Here is a 12167-nt window from a genome sequence, read left to right on the forward strand (position 1 = left end):
TAAGCCAGCGCTCTAGCAATGGGCCCACCCGTTCTGCTGTGCAAGGCGGAAACGGGCAGCTGCAGCTGTCCTGCGAGGGGAGAGGGGGGGGAAAGACAAAGCAGCGTGAGCCCCAGCCACTGCCCTTCTCTCGGGCCACCGCTGCTAGGCCACTTGCAATTGCCACTAGTGCATGGTGCCCTCTGCCGCCACCCACTCAGCAGATCTTTCTGGGGGAGCTAGCAGGCAGGAGGGACGGGAAGGCGGAGAGGCTGGGCAGGACACTGCGCTGCTTTGGGCTGGCTGGCAGTGCCCTTGTTCTGAGGGACTGGGTAGGTGGCTTAGCCAGCCTGGCCATTGGCATGAAGAACCCAAAGTGATGGGGTTACTCGGTCCCTGAATGCAGTGCCAGGGCTGGGTGCCCACTCCTGCTGCTGGCAGCGATGCATGGTGCAAACAGGACGCTCCCTTCCCAAATGCTGCTGGTTGAGTTCCAGTGCTGACTTTGTCAAGGGTCCGTTTTCCGGGTTGCTGCAGGCCTCGGACAGCTGCATGCAGGGGGATGGCAGAGCAACTCGGGGTCAGCGGAACTGGGCGAACGATGGCTGTCCTGCTACGGGGCTGACTCCCTCAGCTGATGCTCAGAGCTCTGTCGTTCCCATGGACCTGCCAGGGCGGCGTCTCGCCTGGATGGGCTGGTGCCTCTGTCCCTGCACCCTGGTGATGTGTCCCCTGATGACATGTGCTGCACTGGCCCCCAAGGATCACGCTAGCCATGCCGACCCTTACCCCAGAACCCATTGCTGCACCTGGCACTCAGAATGGCGTCTGGAAAGAGGGTGCTGCCCACACCTGTGCTGTGTGACTCAGGAGCGCCCCCAAAGGCCATAGTGTGTGAGGCAAGCGTAGCATCCCGGGGACTGAGAAGGTAAGACGATGGCCGTGCATGTTAAGCCACAGGTGGGCAAAGAGCGATTTCTCCTCACTTGTGTGACATCCCCAAGGGAAAACCCAGCTGGCAGTGAGCAAAGCCTCCATGCCCACCGAGCAAACCCCCAAGGACCATGCTCCCCTCCCCTTCCAGGAGGGCTTTGGTAGAGGCTGCAGCAGTTGGGCCAGTTGGCCCCGGGGCGGGCAGGCAGGATGCCCTGTGTCCCATCCCAGCATGTGAGCGGCTGTGGCACTGGGGGGAAGTGACGTCACCCGGCCACAGGCTGGGCCAGTCGCACAATGACAGAGCAGCGAGTCGTGAGAGAGGAGCCAGCCCAGCACGTTCCCCTGCAGCGATTTCAGTGGAGCCGCGTGAGAGCGAAAACCCACTGCTCTGACTGCAGGGCCGAGTGTGGGCATCCTGCCCCCAACGCCCAGCACTGGGCCGGGGGGCATCTCATTCCTGACCCACGGCCCCCTGCTATCCCAGCTCTCGGCCTGTCCAGCTGTGCCCGTGGCCCTGCCTCCTGTCCCACGGCCCCCTGCTATCCCAGCCCTGACCCCCCATCCAGCTGTGCCCATGGCCCTGCCTCCTGACCCACGGCCCCCTGCTATCCCAGCCCTGACCCCACCCAGCTGTGCCCATGGCGCTGCTTCCTGACCCACGGCCCCCTGCTATCCCAGCCCTGACCCCACCCAGCTGTGCACATGGCCCTGCCTCCTGACCCACGGCCCCCTGCTATCCCAGCCCTGACCCCCCCACAGCTGTGCCCATGGCGCTGCCTCCTGACCCACGGCCCCCTGCTATCCCAGCCCTGACCCTACCCAGCTGTGCACATGGCCCTGCCTCCTGACCCACGGCCTCCTGCTATCCCAGCCCTTACCCCACCCAGCTGTGCCCATGGCGCTGCTTCCTGACCCACGGCCCCCTGCTATCCCAGCCCTGACCCTACCCAGCTGTGCACATGGCCCTGCCTCCTGACCCACGGCCCCTTGCTATCCCAGCCCTGACCCCACCCAGCTGTGCACATGGCCCTGCCTCCTGACCCATGGCCCCCTGCTATCCCAGCCCTGACTCCACCCAGCTGTGCCCATGGCGCTGCCTCCTGACCCACGGCCCCCTGCTATCCCAGCCCTGACCCCCCCAGCTGTGCCCATGGCCCTGCCTCCTGACCCACGGCCCCCTGCTATCTGAGCTCCTAGGGGCCGTGGGAAAGAACCTGGGAGCCATCCTGCAGGACTCTTGCATGCCCACCCTACAAGGAGAGCTGGCTGGTGGGCCTCCCCAAATTCCCCCACACTGGGGGGCACTGTCCATGCAGAGCACAGCTCCATGGCACATGGTGCCCCTGGGTGGGGTCCTGGGACCTGCCCCCTTTCTGCAGGGTAACTGCCCCTCCCTCATCACACTGAAAGGGGCATGATTCAGTCCAGCTGGAAACGGGCAGAGGGGCCCCTAGCCGCCCTTCCCAGTGCCATGGGGTGAGGGAGGCGACGTGGGGTTCCCGCTCCGCAGGGCCAACCACGCGACGCCACCCCCCTGGCTAGTGCCACGCCCCACTGCTCAAGCAACCTCCACACAGGAAGCTGAGCCCCAGCAGCTCGTGGCTGGGTTTTGAAAGTAATCTTTCCTCAGGCTCGTGCTCTCCCCCCCCCCCCAGCCCCTCGCCATCCCCCAGCAGCATGGCCGAGCAGGAGAGCCTGGAGTTCGGCAAGGCCGACTTTGTCCTCCTGGACCAGGTGACCATGGAGCACTTCATGGAGAACCTGAAGCTGCGGTAAGCGGGCGCTGGGGTCCGAGGCCCCTGGCGGGAAGGGGGCGGGCGGGGCAGTGAGGGGAGCTGGGCTTCGGGTGCTGTCGGCTCGCCCAGGCCCGGACCTGTGTTAGGTCAGGGTTCGGGGGGCAGCTTGCCCAGCTGCAGCAGCAAGCAGCGCGGGTGCGTCAGCAGGAGGCGCTCTGCAGCCCGGCAGCACCGAGCCTGGCGCTAGGGGCGCTGTGGTGCCGGCGGGACCGTCTCCTCGGGGAGCTCGGATGCCTAGAACCTGCTGGCTGGGTGGCGGTAAAATTCCCCCGTGGTGCTTTTCCTGCAGGGGAACCCTGGCATCCGGGCTGACTCCCAGCGTGGGGTTTTGCACTGTGCTGCTGGGACTGTCCCCCGGCCGTGCCAGCAGGATGCAGGACCCCTTTGACACACCCCGTTTCAAGGTGTTTTTTTTAGCCAGGTCACGGTGTGGTGCTAATCTGGGACTATGCGGTTCCCCCTCCCCGGCCAGAAAGGAGCAAAGCAGCCCCTCTGCAGGTGGGGCGCTTGAAGGGCTTGTGGGGTCCTGTCGATCTATACACGTGGGGTGGAGAGGGAGGCTGGATTAGAGCCCTGCAGCTTCAGCTTCACACCCACAGATCTCTGCCGTGGGGGCAAAAGGAGAGCTCCTTCAGCTGGTGCTTGGAGTAGTCCCTTATACTCTGGGCTGCCTGCGAGAACTGTACAGCACCGAGCGCCTGCTTAACACGGAAAAACAGCAAGAGATGGGCCCAGACCTACTCCTGAAGGCTGGGGAAGCTCCAGTCTGGGTCTGGACTGGTTTTTCTCTCCTCATAGGGGATGTTACACACTCCAGGAGAGGGAGGGGTTTCCTAAATGTTAGCGCCTCTGATGCGTGAAAGCAGAAATCTTGTCGTCTCTAGGCAGCCATTCAAAGCAGATGGGGGAAGGACTGGTAGCTGGGTGGGGGTGGGGGGCTTGTCCCAGGACTGGGGAGGGTGTGATACCTAAGCTGGAGCCTGTGAAGATGAATTTGTCCAGCCGTAGTTGCCAGGGCAGCCCAGAGGAGCCAGTCGGGTCTCAGGAGATGCTGAGGGTCCAGAAGGGAGGAAGGCTGCTGGGATAGGCCGGGCGGTGCTGGAGCCACACACCGAAGGGTGCTGTGATTGCAAGGACAGAGAGAGCAAGGAGGAGAAACTGCCAGGGGCTGGTCTCCAAAGGCACTGAGCACCCAAAGGTGGGGACAGCCCCTTTCCAGATCAGGCCATGTAATCCTATGTGGTAACAGGGACTGTACCCAGTCCCTGGTGAACAAAGGGTTAACCTCCGCTCAGCTGCCCCATCCCCTTGCACAGGGACAGGGCTACAAAAGCAGCTCTCCAGGACACAAAGGATCCTCTGGGCAGGCAGGAGGTCGTGCGCGCCCCGGGCTGAGCTGAGCCCTCAGCAGGACGGGTGGCCTGTTATGTGTAGTGTGGTCCTGTCTGCTGGCCCCAGTGTGGACTGGGGTGTCATTGTGCTGGGAGCTGTACATGTGCCATGAACTGACAGCCCCATCGCCAGCTGAACTGGCCGGGCCATAGGCCCTATAGCCCCGTTGGCTGTATGTCTTTCAGCCATTGTTTCTGGTCCCTTTGGGACTGTAACCAATCCCCGGCACTGAGCTCCCTTATTGGCAGCGTGTTCCTTTCTGTCCCCTCCCTTCGGTGTCCCCCTCGGGAGTGTTTCTGAGATGCAGCTCTGAGCTCTCCCAGCCCTGGCAACAAGGCAGCTGGCTGAGAAAGCATCGCAGCTGCAGTTAACAAATCCTCTAACTCCTCCCCTGGGAGGTATCTCAGTATCATGATCCCTCTTTTATGGATGGGGATACTGAGGCAGGGGGCAGAGCAGGGATTTGCCCACACTCCCACAGTGTGTCAGGACCACAGGTGGGCTCAGAACCCACCCGCCACGTGTCCTAGTCTGGTGCTTCCGGCTGAGCTCTCGGTAAACTCTGTTTTCCCAATCTCTGGTGAAGTGTCCTTTGAGTAGCTTCTGCAGCCCCAGCAATTGGATCGGAGCCAAGGTCCAGCTAGTCCAAAGGATCCTGTCTCTGGTGAGAGCCAGCAGCAGCTGCTTCAGAGGAAGGTGTAAGAACAGTGCAGCAGCTGAGATGGGATAATCTGCTCCCTCTCCCTCCTGCTGACCTCTGAGAGTTACAGGTTGGCTTCGATCCTGGAGCAGGAGGGGTTCAATCCCTTCCAGATGTCTTTTTAAGCATTAACGGCAAGGCTCCGAAACAGCCAGCATACGCCCGCCGACCCTGCTCTGAAATGGAAGTCTTGTTCTCCAGAATCTGTGCTTTCCTTTTTTTAAACAAAGGCCTTCTCAAGCTGTTCTGGCTGCAAAGAAAACCTCCAGATGGTGACCCGAAAGTAAGCCGTGCAGAGTTGAGTCTGGCAGACACTGTCTCGGAGAGGTGTGAACTTTCCCACTCATCTCAGGCAGCGGATAACTCAGATGTCCAGTGATGATAATTGATATGGCAACACTGTTAACTATTTCATCACCTGTGTAAGGATGGAGTTGGAGGGTTACAGGGCAGCATGATTCACTGAGTGACAGTGTCTCATTTGGGTGGTGTTGGTTAGGTACTGCAGCTTGACTTTTCCCCAGTCAGGGAGCTAGGCCCATGGAGCCCAGTGTTGCTGTGAAGTCCATGACTGGATTTTGAAAATGGGGTCTCATTTTGATGATGCTGATGGGCAGAGCTGATTCTGGGAGCCGAGCTTGGAAGAGCTCCAGTCTGATCCTAGATAACTGTGATAACATTGGATGTTCCTGTTCTCCATAAAACCCCCTCCTTGAACTGTGCTAAGCTCTTGGCCGCAACAACTTCCTGTGGCCATGAGTTCCACTGGCTTCTTACGCTTTGTGTGAACATGTGTTTCCTCGCGTCCATTTTGGATTTGCCACATTTCAATCCCTTGCTCTTGTGTTGTGAGGCAGGGCGAACAGCAGCTCCCCATCTACCTTCTCCATACCAGGGGGTCAGCCATACATGACACGCTCAAAGGCACCACCATTGATGCTGCCTTAAGCATCATCCTTGTTGGTTTCGCAAGGGCGGTTCCTTGCCTGCCTGATGCTCCAGTTGAGTCGCTGGGCAGCTGATCGTCCTAACTGCGTAAGGCTCCAGTCTCACCATGGAAATGAAATGTTCCAACCATAGAATCCAGGTGTCCGTAACGTGTCATCATCCCATCCAGGCTGGCTTTAGGATTTTGGGGACAGATCATCTCCCTTCCTTCCCTCCAACTCCCCCCTCCCTACACACACATCCGCTCATCCTCTTCCTCTAAACTCAGCCAGATCCTTGTGCTTTCCTCCTTGGACCAGGGGCTTCCCTTGGGATGCCTTCATTTTTTCTCTTCTGGGAGCTCTGCAAAGGGCAGCCAGCCCTGGAAAAACAGCTAGGTGCTGGACTGGACTTGGTGGGACGCAACGGCCACACTGTTTATGTCCTGGCTAGCATGCGCACGTGCTGCTGGGTGGGACACCAGAACCACTCAACTGTGTGTCGGATCACTTCCTGCTTCTCCACGTGGGCACCAATGATACTGCCAAGAATGACCTTGAGCGGATCACTGCGGACTACGTGGCTCTGGGAAGAAGGATAAAGGAGTTGGAGGCGCAAGTGGTGTTCTCGTCCATCCTCCCCGTGGAAGGAAAAGGCCTGGGTAGGGACCGTCGAATCGTGGAGGTCAACGAATGGCTACGCAGGTGGTGTCGGAGAGAAGGCTTTGGATTCTTTGACCATGGGATGGTGTTCCATGAAGGAGGAGTGCTGGGCAGAGACGGGCTCCATCTTACGAAGAGAGGGAAGAACATCTTTGCCAGCAGGCTGGCTAACCTAGTGAGGAGGGCTTTAAACTAGGTTCACCGGGGGAAGGAGACCAAAGCCCTGAGGTAAGTGGGAAAGCGGGATACCGGGAGGAAGCACAGGCAGGAATGTCTGTGAGGGGAGGGCTCCTGCCTCATACTGGGAATGAGGGGCGATCAACAGGTTATCTCAAGTGCTTATATACAAATGCACAAAGCCTTGGAAACAAGCAGGGAGAACTGGAGGTCCTGGTGATGTCAAGGAATTATGACGTGATTGGAATAACAGAGACTTGGTGGGATAACTCACATGACTGGAGTACAGTCATGGATGGTTATAAACTGTTCAGGAAGGACAGGCAGGGCAGAAAAGGTGGGGGAGTAGCACTGTATGTAAGGGAGCAGTATGACTGCTCAGAGCTCCGGTACGAAACTGTGGAAAAACCTGAGTGTCTCTGGATTAAGTTTAGAAGTGTGTGCAACAAGAGTGATGTCATGGTGGGAGTCTGCTATAGACCACCGGGACCAGGGGGATGAGGTGGATGAGGCTTTCTTCCGGCAACTCACGGAAGCTACTAGATCGCATGCCCTGATTCTCATGGGTGACTTTAATTTTCCTGATATCTGCTGGGAGAGCAATACAGCGGTGCATAGACAATCCAGGAAGTTTTTGGAAAGCGTAGGGGACAATTTCCTGGTGCAAGTGCTAGGGGAGCCAACTAGGGGGAGCGCTTTTCTTGACCTGCTGCTCACAAACCGGGTAGAATTAGTGGGGGAAGCAAAAGTGGATGGGAATCTGGGAGGCAGTGACCATGAGTTGGTTGAGTTCAGGATCCTGACGCAGGGAAGAAAGGTAAGCAGCAGGATACGGACCCTGGACTTCAGGAAAGCAGACTTTGACTCCCTCAGGGAACAGATGGCCAGGATCCCCTGGGGGACTAACATGAAAGGGAAGGGAGTCCAGGAGAGCTGGCTGTATTTCAAGGAATCCCTGTTGAGGTTACAGGGACAAACCATCCCGATGAGTCGAAAGAATAGTAAATATGGCAGGCGACCAGCTTGGCTTAATGGTGAAATCCTAGCGGATCTTAAACATAAAAAAGAAGCTTACAAGAAGTGGAAGGTTGGACATATGACCAGGGAAGAGTATAAAAATATTGCTCGGGCATGTAGGAAAGATATCAGGAGGGCCAAATCGCACCTGGAGCTGCAGCTAGCAAGAGATGTCAAGAGTAACAAGAAGGGTTTCTTCAGGTATGTTGGCAACAAGAAGAAAGCCAAGGAAAGTGTGGGCCCCTTACTGAATGAGGGAGGCAAGCTAGTGACAGAGGATGTGGAAAAAGCTAATGTACTCAATGCTTTTTTTGCCTCTGTTTTCACTAACAAGGTCAGCTCCCAGACTGCTGTGCTGGGCATCACAAAATGGGGAAGAGATGGCCAGCCCTCTGTAGAGATAGAGGTGGTTAGGGACTATTTAGAAAAGCTGGACGTGCACAAGTCCATGGGGCCGGACGAATTGCATCCGAGAGTGCTGAAGGAATTGGCGGCTGTGATTGCAGAGCCCTTGGCCATTATCTTTGAAAACTCGTGGCGAACGGGGGAAGTCCCGGATGACTGGAAAAAGGCTAATGTAGTGCCCATCTTTAAAAAAGGGAAGAAGGAGGATCCTGGGAACTACAGGCCAGTCAGCCTCACCTCAGTCCCTGGAAAAATCATGGAGCAGGTCCTCAAAGAATCAATCCTGAAGCACTTAGAAGAGAGGAAAGTGATCAGGAACAGTCAGCATGGATTCACCAAGGGAAGGTCATGCCTGACTAATCTAATCGCCTTTTATGATGAGATTACTGGTTCTGTGGATGAAGGGAAAGCAGTGGATGTATTGTTTCTTGACTTTAGCAAAGCTTTTGACACGGTCTCCCACAGCATTCTTGTCAGCAAGTTAAGGAAGTATGGGCTGGATGAATGCACTATAAGGTGGGTAGAAAGCTGGCTAGATTGTCGGGCTCAACGGGTAGTGATCAATGGCTCCATGTCTAGTTGGCAGCCGGTGTCAAGTGGAGTGCCCCAGGGGTCGGTCCTGGGGCCCGTTTTGTTCAATATCTTCATAAATGATCTGGAGGATGGTGTGGATTGCACTCTCAGCAAATTTGCGGATGATACTAAACTGGGAGGAGTGGTAGATACGCTGGAGGGGAGGGATAGGATACAGAAGGACCTAGACAAATTGGAAGATTGGGCCAAAAGAAATCTAATGAGGTTCAATAAGGATAAGTGCAGGGTCCTGCACTTAGGATGGAAGAATCCAATGCACCGCTACAGACTAGGGACCGAATGGCTCGGCAGCAGTTCTGCGGAAAAGGACCTAGGGGTGACAGTGGACGAGAAGCTGGATATGAGTCAGCAGTGTGCCCTTGTTGCCAAGAAGGCCAATGGCATTTTGGGATGTATAAGTAGGGGCATAGCGAGCAGATCGAGGGACGTGATCGTTCCCCTCTATTCGACACTGGTGAGGCCTCATCTGGAGTACTGTGTCCAGTTTTGGGCCCCACACTACAAGAAGGATGTGGATAAATTGGAAAGAGTACAGCGAAGAGCAACAAAAATGATTAGGGGTCTAGAGCACATGACTTACGAGGAGAGGCTGAGGGAGCTGGGATTGTTTAGTCTGCAGAAGAGAAGAATGAGGGGGGATTTGATAGCTGCTTTCAACTACCTGAAAGGGGGTTTCAAAGAGGATGGCTCTAGACTGTTCTCAATGGTAGCAGATGACAGAACGAGGAGTAATGGTCTCAAGTTGCAATGGGGGAGGTTTAGATTGGATATTAGGAAAAACTTTTTCACTAAGAGGGTGGTGAAACACTGGAATGCGTTACCTAGGGAGGTGGTAGAATCTCCTTCCTTAGAGGTTTTTAAGGTCAGGCTTGACAAAGCCCTGGCTAGGATGATTTAACTGGGACTTGGTCCTGCTTTGAGCAGGGGGTTGGACTAGATGACCTTCTGGGGTCCCTTCCAACCCTGATATTCTATGATTCTATGATTCTATGATCACAAGCCCCTCATACTGCTGCAGCTGAAGGAGATTCTCCCTGGCCTAGGGGGACTGAGCCCCTTTGAGTGCAGAAGAGGAGCACCCTGGCTAAATCTGGTTAGAGATGGGATTGCAGCTGGGGTCAGGAGATAATGAGGCTTGCAAGCCAGGAAGGGGCTACTCAGACCAACCAGACACACCGGGAGCAGGAGGTGGGCTTCCAGCAAGGAGCTTAAAGGAAGAGCCCTGTGGGCAAGCAGGAGGAATTGCCCACAGCAGGGAGGCAAGGGGAGTGCTGGACCAGGCGACTGGTGAGCTCCCTGGATAAAGGGACAGATGGTGAAGGACCTGGGACAAGGAGATCTGTTACCCAGACTATGGGGCCCGTGTCTCTGGAGCTGGGCGTAGGAGAGCTAACCCTGCATGGTGGCAGCGTGTGGGTACAGTGATGGCTGTGGAGTGCAGGGGCCCTTCTCCAGATTGCTTGTGGCCTTGGGTCGAGACATCCAGATCAGGGCCCACTTTGCCCGGCTCTCACTTGTCTCCAAGTGCGTGTCCCCCTGCTGAAGCACAGAGCTGGCAGGTGGGGTGCAGCCAGGTTTGCTCTGAGTCACACCCTTCCGGGCTGGCCGAGTTCTCACGGGGAGGGAGTTCCTGGCTCTCTGCCTGTTTACAGGAAAGAGCTGGTTTCACCACTGCCCAGCAGGCTCCCCCGCCCGACACACAACTCTCCCGTCCCAGGGAGAGCCGGCTTTGCTGCTGCTGGGGCCCCCAAGCCACGCTTCTCCTGTGACCCCAGAATCCTCTGCCCCCCTCCGTGTCCCAGAAGCCTTTGCACTCTGTCAACCCCCTGCGCATCCCGGAGATGCTGCAGCCCATCAGAATGTGCTGATTGTCGTCCGTGCTAGCCAAGGGCCAGGCCACAGGGACCTAGGCTGGATCAGACCCAAGGCACATGTAGTCTGGTCTCCTGTCTCTGGCGCCAGCTGCTTCAGAGGAAGGAGTGAGAAGCCACAGTCACAGGATGTGGGATAAGCCACCCCTGCATAGCTCTCCCCTGTCCCTGATAGGTGAGCACTGACTCTCAGTGCCTGCAAGTGGGACGGCCTCATCCTTGGGTGGATTCGGTGTCTCCTGGGACCTCACCCACGGAGCCCACCCTTAGCGATAGCCCACTCCCTCCTTCCCACACAGATACACCCATGCAGATGGGGCCCAGCAGAACCCAGTTAGGTAGGGGCTCAGAGGCCATGGTGGTGGGCCCCCCATAAGAACCGAGAGACAGCAGATGGCTCCAGGGGGCCAGGGAGAGCAGGAGCATGCCTGGTGCACCCTGGCTAGGTCCGGTTAGAGATGGGGTCACAGCTGGGCCAGGAGCATGCCGGTGGTGGCTGGAGGCTGGCCTCGTGTCTGAAGTGCGCCCGTGTCCATGCCATGCGGTTAGAAGTGCGAATGGGACACCCTGCAATGCCTTGCTAATTTCAAACGCAAGAGGCCACGGCTGCAGAAAGGCCGCGTGCGAGGCAGGCCGAGCGCTGAGGCAGCCGGGCCACCAGAGAATTGCAGTGTGAAGCACTTTCAGGCCCCTCATCAGCCAGTCCCCTCTTCCCAGGCGCTCCTGGTGGGTGTGGGTTGACTCAATTGGAGGCCAGCGCACGCTCCCTCTGTCCCTCCCTGTTCTCTCGTCCCTTTCTTCCACCTCACTGGCCCTGCAGGGACCCCCAACCAGCAGCCACGAACACAGAGCTAAAAGCGTGACACACCCACACCTTGCCTGGCATGTGGCTGCCAGTCCTCCATGTGTACGTGGCAACCTTTCCCTTGCCACTGTGACAGAGCGAGCTCGTCTAGCTGCACCCAGCAATTGTCAATCGTTAACGTCCTGGATTAAAGCCCCCCGCCACCTCCAGCATGTACCCCATCTGCCCAGTGACTGCAGCTCAGAAGGCCCCCCCTCCCAACCAGCAGGGCTAGCACCATTTTTAAAGAAAAGCTCAGGTCCCGTGGGAATGGGGTGCCCCTTCTGCATGCCCGGTGGAGCGCTGCCCACTGCTGGGTTAGAAGCAGGGACACCGGGTGTTCAGTAAGCCACGGATGAGCGGAACCGAGGTGCCAAACAGCGAGCATGGTACCAATCCCACAGAAACCCAGCCACGGCACCTGGGTCTCGACCCAGTGGCCTGTTTGACTCAGTGAGGTCGCTGGTGAACAAGTGGTTTCCACGGGCAGGGATGGAGGGGCCAGGCGTGAGTGCAATGGCCCGGTGTGAGCCAGGTGCTGGCTCTGGAGTTTGGCCTAGGAAGGCTGCTCATCAGGTCATGGAGTAGATGGTCAATGATGGGGGTGGAGCTCCGGAGAGGGGAACAGGGAATTGCCAGGCTGGATCAGAGCGGGGTCCAGCCAGCCCAGAACCCTGTCGCCAGCAGAGCCGGAGCTGGAGCCAGCTGCTTCACAACAGGAAGGTACAAGAAGCCCTGTTGGCAGTATACTTCCATCAGAGAGCCTAGCAGTACCCTGCGGGGTGGCTGTGTCGTAGGGGGCCCTGCTCCATGGATCAGACGGGCAGTGCCCTGCGGGGTGGCTGTGCCATAGGGGGCTCTGCTCCA

At 57.5% G+C, this 12167-nt stretch overlaps 1 protein-coding gene across 3 annotated transcripts in view; it reads left to right on the forward strand.

The window, feature by feature from the left end:
• Window positions 1–12167, forward strand: part of MYO1G (myosin IG) — a 90656-nt gene that overhangs the window by 14428 nt on the left and 64061 nt on the right. Inside the window, exons 6-7 of one of the 3 annotated variants that reach the window (XR_006279537.1) lie at window positions 517–2687; window positions 4874–5528. Coding sequence is in view for 2 of the 3 variants with exons in the window: in XM_043509790.1 (XP_043365725.1) it covers window positions 2593–2687 (95 nt within the window). In the remaining variant the exon portion in view is untranslated. Of the gene's footprint in view, window positions 1–516; window positions 2688–4873; window positions 5529–12167 lie in introns of those variants that run through there. The other 2 variants (XM_043509790.1, XM_038391891.2) reach the window with 2 other exon arrangements.

This window comes from Dermochelys coriacea, chromosome 2, assembly GCF_009764565.3.
Source record: "Dermochelys coriacea isolate rDerCor1 chromosome 2, rDerCor1.pri.v4, whole genome shotgun sequence".
NCBI classification, from domain to species: Eukaryota; Metazoa; Chordata; order Testudines; family Dermochelyidae; genus Dermochelys; species Dermochelys coriacea.